This window comes from Aspergillus brasiliensis, assembly GCF_001889945.1.
Source record: "Aspergillus brasiliensis CBS 101740 unplaced genomic scaffold ASPBRscaffold_1, whole genome shotgun sequence".
NCBI lineage: Eukaryota > Fungi > Ascomycota > Eurotiomycetes > Eurotiales > Aspergillaceae > Aspergillus > Aspergillus brasiliensis.
Window position 1 is genome coordinate 4235082 of NW_027137442.1, and position 15852 is coordinate 4250933.

At 49.3% G+C, this 15852-nt stretch overlaps 7 protein-coding genes across 7 annotated transcripts; 2 read left to right on the forward strand and 5 right to left on the reverse strand.

Annotated features, from left to right (window-relative positions):
- Window positions 1–856: 856 nt before the first annotated feature.
- Window positions 857–2054, reverse strand: ASPBRDRAFT_191540 (uncharacterized protein; the record flags this gene model as incomplete). The annotated part of the gene is made up of 5 exons (XM_067620378.1): window positions 857–1221; window positions 1277–1480; window positions 1535–1625; window positions 1703–1832; window positions 1897–2054. 5 exons carry the CDS (start codon window positions 2052–2054, stop codon window positions 857–859), a joined length of 948 nt encoding a protein of 315 aa, XP_067485547.1.
- A 1317-nt stretch (window positions 2055–3371) lies between these two features.
- Window positions 3372–4579, forward strand: ASPBRDRAFT_113787 (CIA30 family protein; the record flags this gene model as incomplete). Its single annotated transcript, XM_067616768.1, has 3 exons — window positions 3372–3459; window positions 3531–3764; window positions 3846–4579. The coding sequence occupies 3 exons, from the start codon at window positions 3372–3374 to the stop codon at window positions 4577–4579; spliced, it is 1056 nt and encodes a 351-aa protein (XP_067485548.1).
- A 99-nt stretch (window positions 4580–4678) lies between these two features.
- ASPBRDRAFT_265564 (phosphoribosylaminoimidazolesuccinocarboxamide synthase) lies at window positions 4679–5967 on the reverse strand. The gene is made up of 4 exons (XM_067622278.1): window positions 5937–5967; window positions 5661–5869; window positions 5188–5563; window positions 4679–5113 (listed from the first exon to the last, which is right to left on the reverse strand). Exons 2-4 carry the CDS (start codon window positions 5808–5810, stop codon window positions 4737–4739), a joined length of 903 nt encoding a protein of 300 aa, XP_067485549.1. The 5' UTR covers window positions 5811–5869; window positions 5937–5967; the 3' UTR covers window positions 4679–4736.
- Window positions 5968–5983: 16 nt separating this feature from the next.
- ASPBRDRAFT_37523 (uncharacterized protein) lies at window positions 5984–7326 on the reverse strand. Its single transcript, XM_067623745.1, has one exon. It carries the CDS (start codon window positions 7185–7187, stop codon window positions 6138–6140), a length of 1050 nt encoding a protein of 349 aa, XP_067485550.1. The 5' UTR covers window positions 7188–7326; the 3' UTR covers window positions 5984–6137.
- A 2493-nt stretch (window positions 7327–9819) lies between these two features.
- Window positions 9820–10668, reverse strand: MAT1-2-4 (putative mating locus protein; the record flags this gene model as incomplete). Its single annotated transcript, XM_067622218.1, has 2 exons — window positions 9820–10123; window positions 10178–10668. The coding sequence occupies 2 exons, from the start codon at window positions 10666–10668 to the stop codon at window positions 9820–9822; spliced, it is 795 nt and encodes a 264-aa protein (XP_067485551.1).
- A 486-nt stretch (window positions 10669–11154) lies between these two features.
- Window positions 11155–12270, forward strand: ASPBRDRAFT_167991 (HMG-box domain-containing protein; the record flags this gene model as incomplete). Its single annotated transcript, XM_067619635.1, has 3 exons — window positions 11155–11333; window positions 11387–11673; window positions 11723–12270. The coding sequence occupies 3 exons, from the start codon at window positions 11155–11157 to the stop codon at window positions 12268–12270; spliced, it is 1014 nt and encodes a 337-aa protein (XP_067485552.1).
- A 567-nt stretch (window positions 12271–12837) lies between these two features.
- Window positions 12838–15593, reverse strand: ASPBRDRAFT_37526 (DNA-(apurinic or apyrimidinic site) lyase APN2). The gene is made up of 6 exons (XM_067623746.1): window positions 15413–15593; window positions 15350–15362; window positions 15252–15297; window positions 15070–15202; window positions 14310–15019; window positions 12838–14256 (listed from the first exon to the last, which is right to left on the reverse strand). The coding sequence occupies exons 1-6, from the start codon at window positions 15438–15440 to the stop codon at window positions 13306–13308; spliced, it is 1881 nt and encodes a 626-aa protein (XP_067485553.1). The 5' UTR covers window positions 15441–15593; the 3' UTR covers window positions 12838–13305.
- Between the last annotated feature and the right edge of the window lie 259 nt (window positions 15594–15852).

The window sequence follows — 15852 nt, forward strand, 5'->3', positions numbered from 1 at the left end:
AAAACCTTCCTCATAATAGCTCCCGTCGTAGTTGACCCCAGCCCGCCTACCCCGATGGTACTAGCCGTTATCAAATTAATTACTCTTTCTTCTCCCTTTCTCTTATTACTCTCAGCTCTTTAATAAAACAAAAATGGAAACCTTTTACTGCAGTCCTCCTCTTCACAGCCTCCAGCCTCGCCACTGCACAATCTTCATCTTCCATCTGCCCCGATGGCACAACCTTCCCCAGTGCTGCGCTTCCGATGTCCTGAGTGGGAATGATGTAGACTGCTCTGATCGTAAGTGCTTGCTTGCTTGCTTGCTGTGAAGTGATATTTAGAATTTGGGGAATATCTAATTTCGTTATTTGATGATCTAATCGATTTAAATATCGGGCTGACGGCCAACTGATGGTGATGATCTGGTGACCATTTGTGGAGAGGAGGGCAACTGGTTAAGTGCTGTGCTCCACCTGTGTTGGGTGAGGGGGCTTTTGCATCTCGGTAACTGGTGCTTGAGTTCTAAGTAGTATGGGATGGAGAGCTTGGGGTACTGTTTGTGCTGTTAGATATATACTATAGGCATAGACATAGTACGGTGTCGATTTTGCCTTGGCGTGTCTTGATGGCTGGGGATTTTGAACACTGGTACTTGTTTGAAAGGGGTTCCTTTATTGAACATTATGAAAAGAAATGTATAATGTGTAAAGTATGATATATTCCTCTCTTAACTCGTGGGGTATCAGTACCTGATGACTAGTAGTAAATGCAAATTGACTGCAACCATGTATCCAAAACACGGTATATAGTAGAACTTCTCAAACACCTTAGAAGAATAAGTAATTCTCTTTTCGTCTTCATCCAAATGTAACCACTTAATCTGGCTCAGAGTCCAACAGCGGCAACAAGCCTTGGTTTCGTGCCTCTTCCTCCATTTCCGAGATGAGTGCACAGGTGGCCTCTTCACTGAGGTCAATGCCCCGCAACCTCTTCGCATCGTTGACATAATTCCTAATCGTGCGGCCGGTGGATAGTGGCATGTCGCAAGGAAGGCTGGAGTGGTTGTCCATGTTGCCTTCCATTTCTTGATCGGCCTCGAATACTACTACACTATTGCAGCTGGAGTCGGTGGGCTGGGTGGACCGGGTGGACGGAGTGGACGGAGTGGACTGGGTGTCAACGGTGTTGCTTGACGGGGGAGAAGGATAGAAAGAAGGTTGTGGTATATATGTGTGCGTGACTGGTGATGTTAATGAGTTATGAATAGATTATTAGGGATAGGGGAAGTAAAGTACCAGAGACTGGAGGAGGAGGAGGAGGTGGTGGAGGAGGAACGTAAAAACCACCGTATACCGGTAGAGCTGGTGACCAGCTATACTGCATCGTTGGCCCATACGCGGTAGGCTGGCTAGGTGGTATAGCCATGGAGGGCATGTATAGGGGCGGGTTGCTTAACCCAGCCCTTTCTTCGCGACGCGCCACCGGCTCTACACGGTTTCCTGTGATGTTGTTAGATAAGACGATATCTGCAGAGTCAACAAGGGAAGTTATACTGAGGCCATTTGCAGCCTGTACTCTCAGAGGACGCTGTCTGAGGAAAATCTTTCGGTGCTGCTCGATAGCTGCTTGGGCGTGGGACCTTTGCTGCAAGCGATGTCAGTTAACTTTGGCCATACTACACGATATAAAAGAAGGTCGCTAGTGCAAAGGTAGATTCATACTGTGAACTGCACCCAACCGCTAAGAAGACCCCTCTTCCCTTCGCGAACCTGCGCCCAGCATGTTCCAAACTGGAAGAAGAGCTGCTCCAGTTCAAGCTGGAGAACCTTCATGCAAAGGCCGCTCGGGAGACTAGACAGTGTTAGTAGTTCAGGAGTGGACTAGAGGTGTATGCGTCATGAAAAGCTGCTCTTACTTTCCCACGTGTATACAGGCATCTGTGGGCAGGATAATCTGGGCATTTTCCCTGGTAATACGAGGTGACTGGGGCTGATTCCAAGGAGAAGAGAAGGACAGATTCCACAGCTGAGACTGGGGAGTCGACAGGTGGGGGAAGTAGAATAGGGTAGCCATGACGACTGCTGTACTACACCTTGATATTATTAAGGTAGTATATGGATTAAGGGTTGATAGAGAAGCAAGTATATCTGACTTTTCGCAGAACAAACAGAGAATAGCTTGTTGGAGAATAGCCAGTGTGGTAGAAGGTATCCTGTTGAGGTAGGACAGAGAGATAGGGAGAGAGAGAAGAGAGAAAGGGAAAGGGAGATGCCGCTTCTTCCCAGCGGTAGGAAAAGGCATCTTCCTGCCTGTGACGTCTGGACGAGGTTACGGACCCTCTCAGAGGCACAGCAGCACTGATAGTCTTGAAGGACGCCTTGAGCCCAGCAGACGTGCGGTCATTCAGCTTGATTCTTGGTATATGTATCTCACACTAATAGTAGATGTACCTGGCACATGCGACATGCTGAATATTTATTCTCGCTGGTTGGAACGTTTGTAGCTCCCCGAGCACAGCAATATAGAGCAATTGGTGATACTATCAACCACCACCACCACTGGCCATATCATGAAAGCAGCAAGCTGATAACCTTGGGGTCCCTCCCCGCTTGAATATAGACCTACTAGAGATGAATAATGTGAGCCACACCCTGTCATGCCGTATCATTTCCTGAGATCTTTTTCGCTGTTCAGTTCGAGTCCAACGAGTTCCATTCTGCATCTCGTCGTTTGACCCCGTGCACACTCTTCTTATTGGCCAACAACCGATGTATGCGCTCGCAAGATGATTGGTGGAATACCCGCATATCGTGCCAGGTGATCTTCTCACCGCTTCTTATTCTGCTGGCAGAATAAGACAACTGGCGAATCTATGCTGATGGGAGGCATTGCTGTTGGCCTGCACAGCTTTCAAGTGTAGGCTGGGTCTCTAGGTAGCTCAGAAACATTGCAGTGAACGTGCTTGATATATGCAGTGGCTATATCATAGTTTAGAGCTCGTGAGTGGATATACTGGTCTTTCAGTGCCACACCCCAGGAACAATTGCAGCTCTCGAAGTAGCCCCTAAATGAGAGAAGTCAGCAAAACATGACAAAATGACAAGACAGTCTAAATAAAACTCTTATACTCACCTTTGTTTTCCAGTTACCAGAGCCAGTCTACTGCCTGCCAGGCTGTCAGTAAACCCACCAAAGACAGCTGTACCTCTCCTTAGTTCTTGAGCGGTGTGATTCCCCCGAGGCCGGATACCCTTCTGCCTCAGGCATGCACGGCCTGCGAAATTCCGACGTCATGCACAGGGCCGAGAATCTCCTCGACGCATCGCCGCCGCAATTCATTGCTGCACCAACATCCCCCAATTGGCTTGCTAAGTATTCGTTCAAGCCAACATGTTCCCCACGGCTCGATGCCTAGCTGCAAAGCCATCTGGCTTCCTCAAACGCAGCGTCGAGGAATTCGGCCGTCTGTCCCGAATCGGTGCGCTCCCTCTCCACAGCCAACTAACTGAACTATCGATAAACTGATTGATAAAAATTCCCAATGACCAGCCTGGAACAACGAAGCCCTCCACACCCCAACCAAGCCTTACGTCCTCCTTGACTTCGAAGATGAGTCGTCCGTTGCCAGCTGCAAGACCATGGCCGACCGTGTCGTCGGAGGTTTCAGTACTGCCAGTCTAGACTACGTCCCTGCCGACGCAGCCACGAACAGTCCAGCACATGCCCGATTCCATGGAAGTATTTCGACAAAGCTTCCCAAAAACTGGCGAGTTGAGCGGACAGGTATACACTCTCCTCCTCTCCTCCCTTTCATTCCGTCCCGTATGTTGAATCACTTGTACTAATGACAATAATAATCAAAAGGCTACGCCGCCTTCCGCAACCTCGACCGCGGCTTCTGGCTCTTCGGTCGCCTCTTCTGGGACGTCGACCCGTACACGTACCTCGCTTTACGAGTAAAATCCGACGGCCGTCGCTACACCGTCAACATCCAAACCGATTCCATCGTCGAGACCGATATCCACCAACACCGTCTATACACGCGGCATCATCGCGTGCAGCCCTCCTTCTCTACGTCGAACGCCGACTCCTCCGACCTAGCGGACCAGCTCTACCCTAACGGTAGCATCCCGGCTGCCTTGTCTGATATCCCGCCCGAGAGCATTGTCATGTCCAGCGGCAGCGCGAGTGCCACGACGTCTGGTGGCACAGGATGGGAGACGATCCTGTTGCCGTTCAACTCGTTTGTGCGCACGAATCACGGTATGGTGGTTGAGCCGCAGACGTCGATTATTCGGCAGAGAATTAAGAGTGTCGGCATTGGGTTGACGGATCGTGTGGAGGGTCCGTACGATTTGAGGATTCAGAAGATTTGGGCGACGAATGGCATGAGTGAGGCGGAGATTGAGGAGGAGAGGAGGATTTGTGGGGCCGATGCGTTGCCGGTTGATGAGGGGGTGAAGACGGGGTGGACGGGTGAAGTGGTGGGTAAGGGACAGAAGGAGAGTCAGAGTCAGAGGGAGAGTGTGAAGGAGACGGCGCAGGGAGAGCCTAAGGCGAAGGGATTGAAGGGGTTGAAGGATGAGTGGGAGGCGTAGATGCAGATGCAGATGCAGGTGCAGATACGTAACTAACTTGATACCACATCTAGATTGTACAAAACAGTAATATACCTTTCTAGTGTCTCCCTACCATACCATTTCCCTTTTGATATCATTTTTTATAATCTCATACAAAGTCCACCAGGACTGATAATTAGTTACCCCCGGTAATCTTCTCCCACGCCTCCTTGTACTTCTCACTAGTCTTCTCCGCAATCTCGTCAGTCATCCGAACACCCTCCTTGCCCTTCAATCCCTCCTTCACCAACCAATCGCGCAAGAACTGCTTATCGAAACTGGCCTGTCCACGTCCAATCTCATAGGTATCCTTGGGCCAGAACCGGGACGAATCCGGCGTCAACACCTCATCAGCAAGCACCACCTCGCCGGTCTCCTCATCAACACCGAACTCGAACTTGGTATCGGCGATGATGACTCCACGGGACAGCGCATACTCGTGGGCGATCTTGTACAGCTGAACAGACAGAGAAGCGACAATAGCGGCGTATTTCTCTCCGATGATTTCAACGGCTACATGAACATTAGCTTCTCCTCATTCCAAAAACCACCTCAAAACATATAATGGAGAAAGTGGGGGGAAATACCCTTATCCGGATGAATGTTTTCATCATGCTCACCCAACTCGGCCTTCGTACTAGGGGTATAGATCGGTCCATCCGGGAACGCCTCACTCTCCCTCAACCCGGCCTTCACGGGGAGACCATGCACCGTGCCGTGAGTCTGGTACTCCTTCCACGCGGAGCCGGTGATGTAACCGCGCACGATCGCCTCAATGGGCAAGATGCGAAGCTTGCGGACCTGCATGCTGCGGTTCTGGAGGACGGGGCGCAGCGACTCGGGGATTTGCGGGGGCAGGTCGAGGGTCAGGAAGTGCGTGCGGAGGGTGGGGAGAGCGGTGGTGAGGACTTCGAACCATTTGCGGGTGCAGAGGGTGAGGAGAATGCCTTTGTTGGGAATGCCCTGTGTTCATTTTCATTGTTTGATTAGTATTTGTTGGTTTCATGTCGTGGGGAGGGGGGAATTGGGTATAGAGAAAGAGTATATAGGGATGGAATACATTTTCCATAATCACATCGTAGGCGGAGATGCGGTCGGTCGCGATGAAGAGGAGGGTCTTGTCGTCGATTTCGTACAGATCGCGCACTTTGCCGCGCGCGATGAGGGGCAGGGCGCCCTGGAGGTCGGTTTGAGTGTATGCGGTGGCCATTGTTCAGGGGTGGAATGGAGACAATGGATGAGTGATTAGTAGTTTGAAAGGAATGAAGGCTAGAGAAAGTAGTTTGGAGTTTAGTTTGGGGACGCAATGGAGGGGTTCGTGGGGGGGGAGTCATACTCTTTTCTTGCTCGCCCGCAATTGGTCCATCGATAAGAGCCAGCGGGGTTAGGTGCCTGAGGCATGCATGTCAGCTATACTATAGTAGGGGATGTAAATAGACTCTGGATAAGCAAATGGTAGTAATATGTAGAGGGTTGGCTATGCTACTCATTATTCCATTTAACAACCTACCTGGTAATGCCAGTTGCAATGTTACAATTACACCTCCCGCGTAGCCTCTCTGCCCCGAATATATTTCTGCCGCTCAGCAGCCCAGTCCGGATCCACGATCGACAGCGCAACTGCTTCTGTGCCAGACAGACACACATCAGGGTCAATGGTACGAACCTTGGCATGCTTATGTAGGCGCAAGCCATGCTCCTCCACCAGTCCTTCAGTCTCGAACCTCTCCAGCATCTCCGACCCCTCCGGATCTGCAATATCCTTCAACAACTGCCAGAACTGATCGTCCGATGTGTTCCACAGCACCTTCTCATGGATGCGTTCTTCGTGAACAAGATCCCCAATCAACTGACCAGTCCCTCTGTACATCTCAACATGGGTCGGGTTAGACCACACTTCCCGATCCGCAACCAGATACGCCCTCGCAAGATCTAGTGCCGCCTGCTGATCCCCGAGCACAAGCATCCGACTCGGGGACAGTGCATCAGGGAATGCTCTTAAACTTGCGACGACCCGGTGCGCGTCACTCAGCTGGAGTATCCCGAATGCAACAATATCCCGCAGGGCGTAATCCAGTCTGTCTGCGCAAAGGTGCGGGGCTGCCATCTCGACCAGCGGGTACTGCTCTTCATTCAAGACGGTCTGCGGAACGCCATGTTTGGTTAAGATCTTGGGAATTTGCGTCGTACGGATATATCGTTCTTTGTGGACTTCGTGGAAGCTCTCCTCGCCTGGTTTCGAAAGCGCCCAGTCGACCACATGGCTGAGTACTGTGTGGCTAATGTCGTGCAGAAGCGCGGTTACTTGTTCTTCGACGCTTCCTCCGGCGATGCGGACGAGCAGAAACGCCCCGACGGAATGCTCGAAGCGCGTGATCTTTACCTGCTTGGGTAGGAGGCCGAGATGTCCGGTTACACCATGCTGGCAGATACCAATCAGTCGACGAAGGTCGGGAGACCGGAGCAGGTCGACCAGGATGGGTTCAGTAATGGTGTGGTCGCCATAGAGAATGTCGCGGATGATGATGGTGCCGGATGCGGGGGACTCGTGAGTCTGGAAGTGCCCCGCCTTTAGTGCGGGGGCCATTTGCTGTTAGTGACTCCGCTGATAATCAAAAGGGTTCGATTTGGATAACGATGTTTCGTTAAGTCTCTGTAGATGCTTCTGCTTGGTCTTGTGCTTGTCTCGCTGCTGTAGTCTTTGAGGAGAAATTGTTGCAGCGCGTTCGTTTACGGGAAGCTGAGGGGGTAAACAATGACCGGGAAACTCCAGTGAATTCATTGCTCCCGGTCACATGGCCGGCCGCTGATGTTCCTCGTCTGACTTGCTCTAATTCATTCTTTCCGATGGCAAGTTCCGACGCTTCTACATTGACTGCTTGCAGACGCTTCTTCTCTGCATCATGATCATGAGGCCTAGGGTCTCGACGCAAAGGAGAGCAATGTCAGCTGTGCAATCTCTGAGATCAGGGCAGCAGGCAGCTACTTGGTATATTTGGCCTCTGCTCGCTCACCATTATCCCAGTATCATCTTTTAAATGCTATACGACTACTACAGTTCCGAGACTACTATTTGCTATGAGCAAAGTATATTATTGCTGATTGGTATCCACACATCCTTAGCAGCCCGATGAGCATATAGAAGCTGTCAAATACGCCTTCCTACACTCATGGGGTTTTGAAATCTGTCCTACCTCATATATACTCTGATATCTCAGATCCTTCGAGTTATGATGCGCATAGAAGGGTAAAGATCTTTTGTGTCAAAAGGATGTGTCTGAGGAAAGAGGCGGATTTTATACTCTTTGAGTTACAGATACTGGCTTCATGCAGGTCTACGCATCCTTAAATCCCTAATTGTACTCGCAATGTATACGACATCATAGTTATTAGTATGTTTACTAGCATGACTAGGATGTTGGCATGGACCTCATAAATAGAGTAGATCTAAGTGGAGATTTGAACGCAGAGCATGTACTCCGTAAATCCTCGAGAAAAGGCTTCTAAGATAAGTACAAGTTCACACAAGGATGCTTATTTGACAAGAGATACGCGTCATACTACTATACCATATAGAGCATGCTTGAATTCCTTACCAATCTATTCCGTGACCGTGTGCTCGAACAATGAAATGTAGACGTCGGGATATCACAACGCCTAATGAGAAATCAGGCATATTGATAACATACCCAATGCAGTAGATCGATAGTGTAGTGTAGAAATGATGATCTAAGCCTATCTAGTCCAAGGCCTTACCAACTAGATTGACAGGTGTTCTGCATGGTGGTGCCAGCGTACCAAAAGGCAATACATTAGCACTGTCATAGTCAGATTTTGGCACCTTGACGTGGATTCTTAGACCGATCCAAGTTCGAAGAGGAGACAGGTCATATCCACTGGGTCGATGGCGTTAGGAAACCCAGGGCAGCTACTGGCGCCCGTGTAGAGGTGATCGACAAGGAGTTTAAACGAAGACTTTGGGAAAACACGATCTAGGCTCGAAACAAAAGTACTGCAGAAGAGTGGATCTTTGATGCTGCAGAACTAAGTTCAGTTCACGGGCCAAGAGGTACTGAGGAATTAGCACCTGGCAACTAGTGGCTTTCCTAGAAGCTCAGCAGCAAGCCCCTGAGGTCCCCAGCCCATGGTAAAAGCATAGCAGCACTTGGGGGTCCAGAGATTCTCATGCGGTCGCTCATGGCTTAACTTGAAGCAGTGGGATATCCGGCGCCTCTAGACCTGGACAGAGAACACAGACTGCCCGATAGTTGCTCCGGTCCGCACCCGTTCGTCACAATGGCGGGACTTAGCCTCTTTGTCCCGGAGGAAGTCAGTCGCGCGTGCAGGCAGTGGCTCTGGTCGGCGATGGAGGCAGACGAGCTGAGGGGTCATGTCCATTTCCGTCCCGGTGGCGCCGCGTCATGCCTTCTCACCCGTGGCTCGTCCGCCTTATTTCTTTGTTGTCGCTCGCAACCGTGCAGCGAGATGGGAAGACATCTGTTCAGCTGTGGCTTCGTAGCTATATCTGCATCGCGAGTTACTGAGATAAAGTGTCGGACTCATGGGCGGACACGGAGGAGTTCGGAGGGTCGGATATCGTCACGCTGAACAGCCAAAAGTCGGACGGCGCTCTCATGCCATTCGTGGAGGACGGCATACAGAGTTCAGGAGATCGACCTGGTCCAGGTGCCCCTGTCTTGGATGCATCCCCATCTACTATGATCGAAGGCCCTGTTGGCTGCATCATGTGGCTGTGTGGAAGTTTATTCTGTATTGGTGTATCTATCTTCTGACATGAACATTATGTACCGTCCAGATTACAGAGTTTTCCCTCTTTCAACCATAATTTCCAGTGACACGGTCTGGGCATAGAAATATAAACAGGAAGCTTTCGTGAAATCACGGTAACACGATACCGTTAACATGCATGAAGTGTAGGATCGAGACCGCTGTCCAGATACTATCATTTCAGGACTCAGTCAGAGATATGGAGGAGAGATGAAAAAGTGATGAGCTGCCATGGCGTCGCTAAAACTGACAGCCGGTTGATGCGACGTCGAATATCTTCGGACCATTGAGTTGTTCGCTATAGCGGCGTTGAGGTCCACTTTAGCCCGGGATAGTCCAGGATGTTCCCGTTATTGTTTTTTGCATGTTTCATACTGTTTCTTTCAATTATACAAAATTAGCATTATTCAGGATAAAGGCTCCGGTACTTCCTACCCTCGAGTTCGCTCAACAAAGAAATACAGGCGTTCATCGCGTTGTAGGCAATACGGTTGCACTCTAACCACGCCCCTGACTCGTTTAGCATAGCCTATAACAAGGAATAATTGATACTTGCAGAATCTGTGTGCATAATCTGGCTGGCAATTGACAGCACGTAGTATAAGCTTCTTTTCAGCGGCATTCAATCTTATACGCTTTTCCATTGCATCATATAAGCAAGCCTGAGCGCGCATTCGATATGCGTGACCACGACAATCTGGTTTGAGGAAATCGATTTTTTCGGCCACGGTTTTCCTGCATCATTAATAGTTATTTCAAGACACTTGTGGGAATTATTATTCGACTTACGTCATGTGATATTCCATAAGGCCAATTCTGAAGATGTAGTGGTAACCATACTCCTTGGCCAACCGAGCGAGATCTTCATTTGCCACCTGCTCAGCACGAATGAGGGCATAATGGAAATGGAACAAGTCTTCCCCCTGGAGCAACATCTCAATTGTTGGATCAAGGATGCTGATGAGCTGGATGGGGTGACCTTCGATGTCGGCAACGGTTGCATTAACATGATAGTCGGCCATGATGGCCTTCAGATATTTGCCGTGACGACGGACAGGTACATCAGCAAATTTGCTTGAGCCATGGATCTGATGAGAAGGGAAAATAAATTCTTCGCCGTTCGTCAATGCGGTAACATGCGCCATGAGTCTACCGGGATTTCTGTGGACAAGGAAAGAAGCTGAGATATATGCTGCTCTCTTGCGAAGCTCAGCAGCATGAAGTGCATTGCCAGCTATACCATCGAGATAGTGCAGTAGGGCATAGATATCAAGCTCCATCGTGAAGAACAAAGAGCAACTTTGATTCTCTGGAAGCGAATGAGAATAGAGAATCAAGGAGGAAGAAGATGAACGGCACTAGAAAGTGATAGGACAGAAATGTAGAAGTATTGTCAAGAAAGAAGACTAACATAGAAAGTTTGGCTGGAGGTGTGTATTTATTAGCGTAAACAAACGATCAACAAGCGTCTTCGAAACCAAACACACAGCTCGTATAGCTTCGTTAAGGAATTCACGTCAACAAAGAATGGTACCCGCCTAGCGCCACCGCCTGGAACACAGGTCCATCTGTCAAGTCTAACACAAGTGCGCACTTTTTATTACAGAGAATTTCTTCTTATTAGAGACTGTCTCTGAGTTACTTCTATGAGCGACATCTCTGATGCTTTTCCATTGTTGCTCCTATGATTCTATGACCATTGACCAAGAGTATGGTTAACTTGTTCATATCTTAAGACCTTCCTTGCCTTTGTATCAGCTGTCAAGATGACTTCAATACCTCAAGCATTGAAACCAACTACCGAGTCCAGCGACAAGCTTACAGAGCTACTTTGGCAGGATGCTTTGCGCCATCTTGGGTCCACGAATAACGAAGTTCTACTTCCAATCAATGTCATCGACATGATCGGCCAGGCCAATGTTAACAAGATTAAGTCTCGCCTTGGGTAGGACAGCTATAGCCACATTCGATCAATTACATGCTTATATATGAATCCAGTGCTCTCATAGGTGCTTCAGTGGTGGCTTTTGTCGATGATTCGATCAATGCTCTGCGTGTCATGCGTACTCCAGCGTACTCAGGTACAGCAGTATCTGTAGCATCCCATGAGGTGTCATGCATCGACTTTGAATCAATCACAGCTCATATGAAAAAGCATGGGCGGCCTTCTGTTACTGTTAAGGCCGCTAAGGTTCCTCGTCCACCAAATGCATTCATCCTGTACCGCCAGCATCATCATCCCAAGCTCAAGGAGGCTCACCCAAATCTTTCGAATAACGAGATTTGTAAGTTTTCATTATGTGCATACGTGAGGTGATTTACTAATATCCGCAGCTGTTATCTTAGGGAAACAGTGGAAGGCAGAGTCTGAGGATATCAGGGTCGAGTTCAAAGCCCTGGCCGATGAATTGAAGCGGAAGCATGCAGAAGCTCATCCCGACTACCAATACACACCACGTAAACCATCGGAAAAGAAGCGTCGAACATCATCCCGTCAGAATTCTAAACCGGCTGTAGAGTACAAGTCTCCAGACCTTACGACCGCCAGCACCGAATCCACAAGCCCGTCAATCGACACATATGGACCGATGAACGACATGGGTATCGAAGGAGCAATGAACATCTTTACTGAATACAATATGCCAGAGATGTACCCCAGCGAAATGATTTGCAGCGACATAATGCCAAGCGACTTACCACTGCTATCGGCTGATCACTTCCAGCTGGACCCGGAGACACTGGGCTCGTTAGTCGAGCAGGTTCATACAGACATCGGAAAAGGAACAGGAGTGTATTCCTCTCCATCGGCCAATATCAACTTGACAGACCGACATATTGGCGAAACTATCAACTTCTCGGAATTCATTGCCGATCTCTATTAAAAGGGGAAATATACCAGCATATGCCCAGTTTTCACCTTCCTTTCTCCCATTTTCTATATCTATTATACGGTCTTCTACGGATAGCACGAAAGTTTGGGGACACGACAGGTCCTCTTTATGAATTGTTCGCGCCCATACTATATCCCTATGTACCTGGTCTAACTTCGTGTCTCCAATACTCTACTAACTACCTTGTCTTCGTTATTTTATGCCCCTGGTACAATTGAAGCAGTCGGCGATGAAACAATGTCTATATCCAGTTAAAGAGCATGTATGTTTCGAATGACAACACATTTAGACGAGCCTACCAGCTCTGTTTAGTCGATTTCACAACTTAGGACCTACTATTCACATATATAATAGCGTGATAACACTAGAGCACACCATCACGTACCTCACAGTATAGAGCAAACATGGGCATTAGCCCTAATGATAACCGAGCACCGCCCCCTGCATTTCCGTGACTAACTATTAAGTTTCGTATTGTGACACACCATCTGGTAGCGTCAGAAGATGGGCTAAACCCCTAATATCTACGAAATGACTAGTAAGCTACTAGAAGCCGGGGGCTGGTTGGGTGTTACTTCATTGGAGAAGGTATGGACCCACAAATGAAAGATAATATGGGATAGCTGGGCTGGGCTGGTTGATTAAGAGAACTAGATATGTTTGGAGCAGCGCCATTCACTGACCAGTCTGAAGGGCGAGAGGTTTTCTGTTGGAACATCCATACAGACAGGCAAGCAGACAAAACTTCATCCAGGAATGTCTACTACTGCAGTTGTGGGTAGACGAGGGAGTCTTCTGAATGGCGCGGCTTGTTACTTTTTGCTCATCCAGTAGCTATGGGTCCAATGCGTGTATGATAATCGCTAAGGACAAACAGAGAGTGGGCTGTAAGCTGGAGTTCTGTGGATTGCTCAGCGTCTATTGAGTGTCGTGTTGCTTGATGTTGTTATTACCGACAGCAATGGCTACCTCACGATGTATTATGGACGTAATCTGTGGCTGTGTCCTATCCGTTGCTGTGGCTACCTACGATGCCGAAGAATTCCAATCGCTTGCCCATATAAATGTTGGACAGCGCCATTGCGTACCTTTCTCCTTGTTGCCGCTGGGTCCAAGTGGCCGAGGACATATCCAAAAGGATCGACCACAGTTGATGCCAGGCTTTTTCGTTGTCAGGCTGATACATGGCTCCTGATGGCCTTCGCATAGGGGCGCACGCTTTTTGGAGAATAGCTTCGACCAATCTTCCTTGCTCGCGATTGGGTCGACGAATGTGTCATCATCTGTCGGAGTATCTGATGTCGTTGACACCGGTGGTTTGGTCTCCTTGTTGGAGTCTGTGGTCACGGCTGCCGCACTTTGCTCTTCATCTAGTGCTTGTGGAACGTCCAGAGCACTATTTTTGGATGGAGTTGCAGGTTGTGGCATGGCACATATTCCAGCGTCATTCGTTGGAAGTTCGTGGCTCTGAATGGCTGGAGAACTCTTAGGCTTGAAGAACCCCTTGAGCGTTCTCTGTCCAGCAATCGCCGGCGCGGGTTCTAAGCCAGCCACTGATTTTGGGCGTTTAACAGGCGAATCTTTCTTGTCGGATCGCTTACGGACTATGCCCTTCGGTTGGGGATCGTTGTTGAGAATGGCAGGTTTGGCTACTGCTACCGTTGGGGGCTTTTCGATGACAGCTGTCGAATCCCCGTGATTAGAAATCGCACGAGAGAGCATAGGGGTACTAGCTGGCGAGATCTGCGGGGCGTTGCTGGGTTTACGTGTGAACATGTCCTTGATGCTCCTGCGTTTGTCAAACTCCGGTATCAAGCGGCCCGAAGTCGGTAATAAACACTTCGTCGTGTACTCCTGTCGGCGCTCGCCATTTTCGAACATCCCTAACGGATTCATGATGTCCAGGATGTTGAGTTGCTTTCCCGCAAGATTTACGGTTTCTTTGAACGTCGCATATACAGGACAATGGTCAGAGCCCTGTGCAGTCACGATCAGCAAGCTTTCTTTGAGGTCGGAGAAGACTATGTTACCATGAGCCCTTCTTGTATGTTTGAATCGCAGAACCACTCTTGCATATCCAAGCTACACAAGACATAGTCAATTCTTGAGCCATAATTTCCCGGACGAGCATTAATCCGCTGCTCCCAGCAGGTGTACATTCCCTTGCGGTCCGGGTGAAAAGAGCGACAGATGTCATGTAGAACGGGCTGTTCCCGTCCTTCTTCTCGTTCCCCAATGACCTTTCCATCGGATAGCAACTGATTGAACACACGCCGTGCATGAGTGGACACGAACTCGTCTTCTGTCAATGTTCCTTTTCGGATAGCTTCCCCCGCATGAGCTGCATCGATTTCTCCTCGTGAGATATTCAAGTCCCCCGTCACAAACACCCTCTTTCCCATAGCTACCAGATTGCGGATTCGTGCATCCATCAGGTCAATGAAATTGCGACGAAACGAATCGCGGCTCTCGTCCCGATTGGCCGGCGAATAGATGCCCAGCAGGACAAAGGCGGGAAACTCAAGAATGACGCAACGCCCCTCCGAGTCTAGCGTAGCTGCATCAACATCAAACTGCGACAACTGCTCGATGGTCGGGTAACCACCGATCTGCTGATTCTCGGGAAGTTCCCGAAAAGAGACCGACGAGTTCGGGGGACATAACATCCCCGAAAGACCCTCCTCAGCGCGAATGGGGGCACATGTGGCATTGCGTGTGTAGATAACGACACCCGAATAACCTACGGTATAAGGTCAGACAATCTGTCATTAAGAGACATATCGCACATACCCTTTTTAACTCGAGGCAGACTAAAGTAGCAATCCCAACCAGGCACTAGGACCATGTCATCGCGCAAGTCTTTGCGCTGGATTTTCGTTTCCTGAAAGACGACAATATCGGCCTCGAGGATGTCAAACATGGCCTTTCTGGGGTCAGCCTTCTGCTTGTAGAGGAAATAATGGAAAGCATACCTCGAACGTCCGCTTCCCTCTCCATGGCTCGTAAGAGAACGGATTGCTGCATTAGGTCAGCAATGCTATCCCAGCATGCATTGGATAGCATCACATACCGGATCCCATTGACTGAAGACCATTAGCTTCCTTATCGCAGGGCTAAGCTTCGAGAAACATACCGTTCCATGTTGTAATTCGAAACCCCATTCCGGCAATATGGATGCGAATCACACATGTCCGCCCAAGGGCTACCAGATTATCCCATTCAGCGCGGAAGGTAGTGTCATCAATGGTCACCACTTATAGGAGGACACCATTTAAGTAGATGATACTGACACCGACTATCCACATCAACAAAAGTGTAGTTAGTAGTTACAGAGCAGGATTCCCCAATCACATTCCCGAGCCGTGCATCTCGCACGTGACTCTAGCTAGCCACTCCCGTGACCGTGACATCACGCGATCTGAGCCGGTTGCTGACATAAGCGCTATGGGAGCCAGCGAATCACGGGGACGCTAAACGGCTTTTGTTTCGTTAAGCCGGAAGGGCCGACGTCCGGGATAATCCCACCGTCAAAGACGTCGTCCCATCTCTTCAACGTCACTCCTGCACTCCATC

What these genes read in the sequence shown, in the direction of transcription:
- ASPBRDRAFT_265564 (XM_067622278.1), bottom strand. Translation starts at nt 5,810, where the DNA reads ATGGCCACCGCATACACTCAAACCGACCTCCAGGGCGCCCTGCCCCTC. An exon ending in ACGATGTGATTATGGAAAAT is followed by an intron (nt 5,564 to 5,660) that starts GTATTCCATCCC and finishes AAATGAACACAG; the next exon opens with GGCATTCCCAACAAAGGCAT. An exon ending in AAACATTCATCCGGATAAGG is followed by an intron (nt 5,114 to 5,187) that starts GTATTTCCCCCC and finishes ATGTTCATGTAG; the next exon opens with CCGTTGAAATCATCGGAGAG.
- ASPBRDRAFT_37523 (XM_067623745.1), bottom strand. Translation starts at nt 7,187, where the DNA reads ATGGCCCCCGCACTAAAGGCGGGGCACTTCCAGACTCACGAGTCCCCC.
- ASPBRDRAFT_37526 (XM_067623746.1), bottom strand. Translation starts at nt 15,440, where the DNA reads ATGGGGTTTCGAATTACAACATGGAACG. An exon ending in TCTGCCTCGAGTTAAAAAGG is followed by an intron (nt 15,020 to 15,069) that starts GTATGTGCGATA and finishes CTTATACCGTAG; the next exon opens with GTTATTCGGGTGTCGTTATC. An exon ending in ACATACAAGAAGGGCTCATG is followed by an intron (nt 14,257 to 14,309) that starts GTAACATAGTCT and finishes GTGACTGCACAG; the next exon opens with GGCTCTGACCATTGTCCTGT.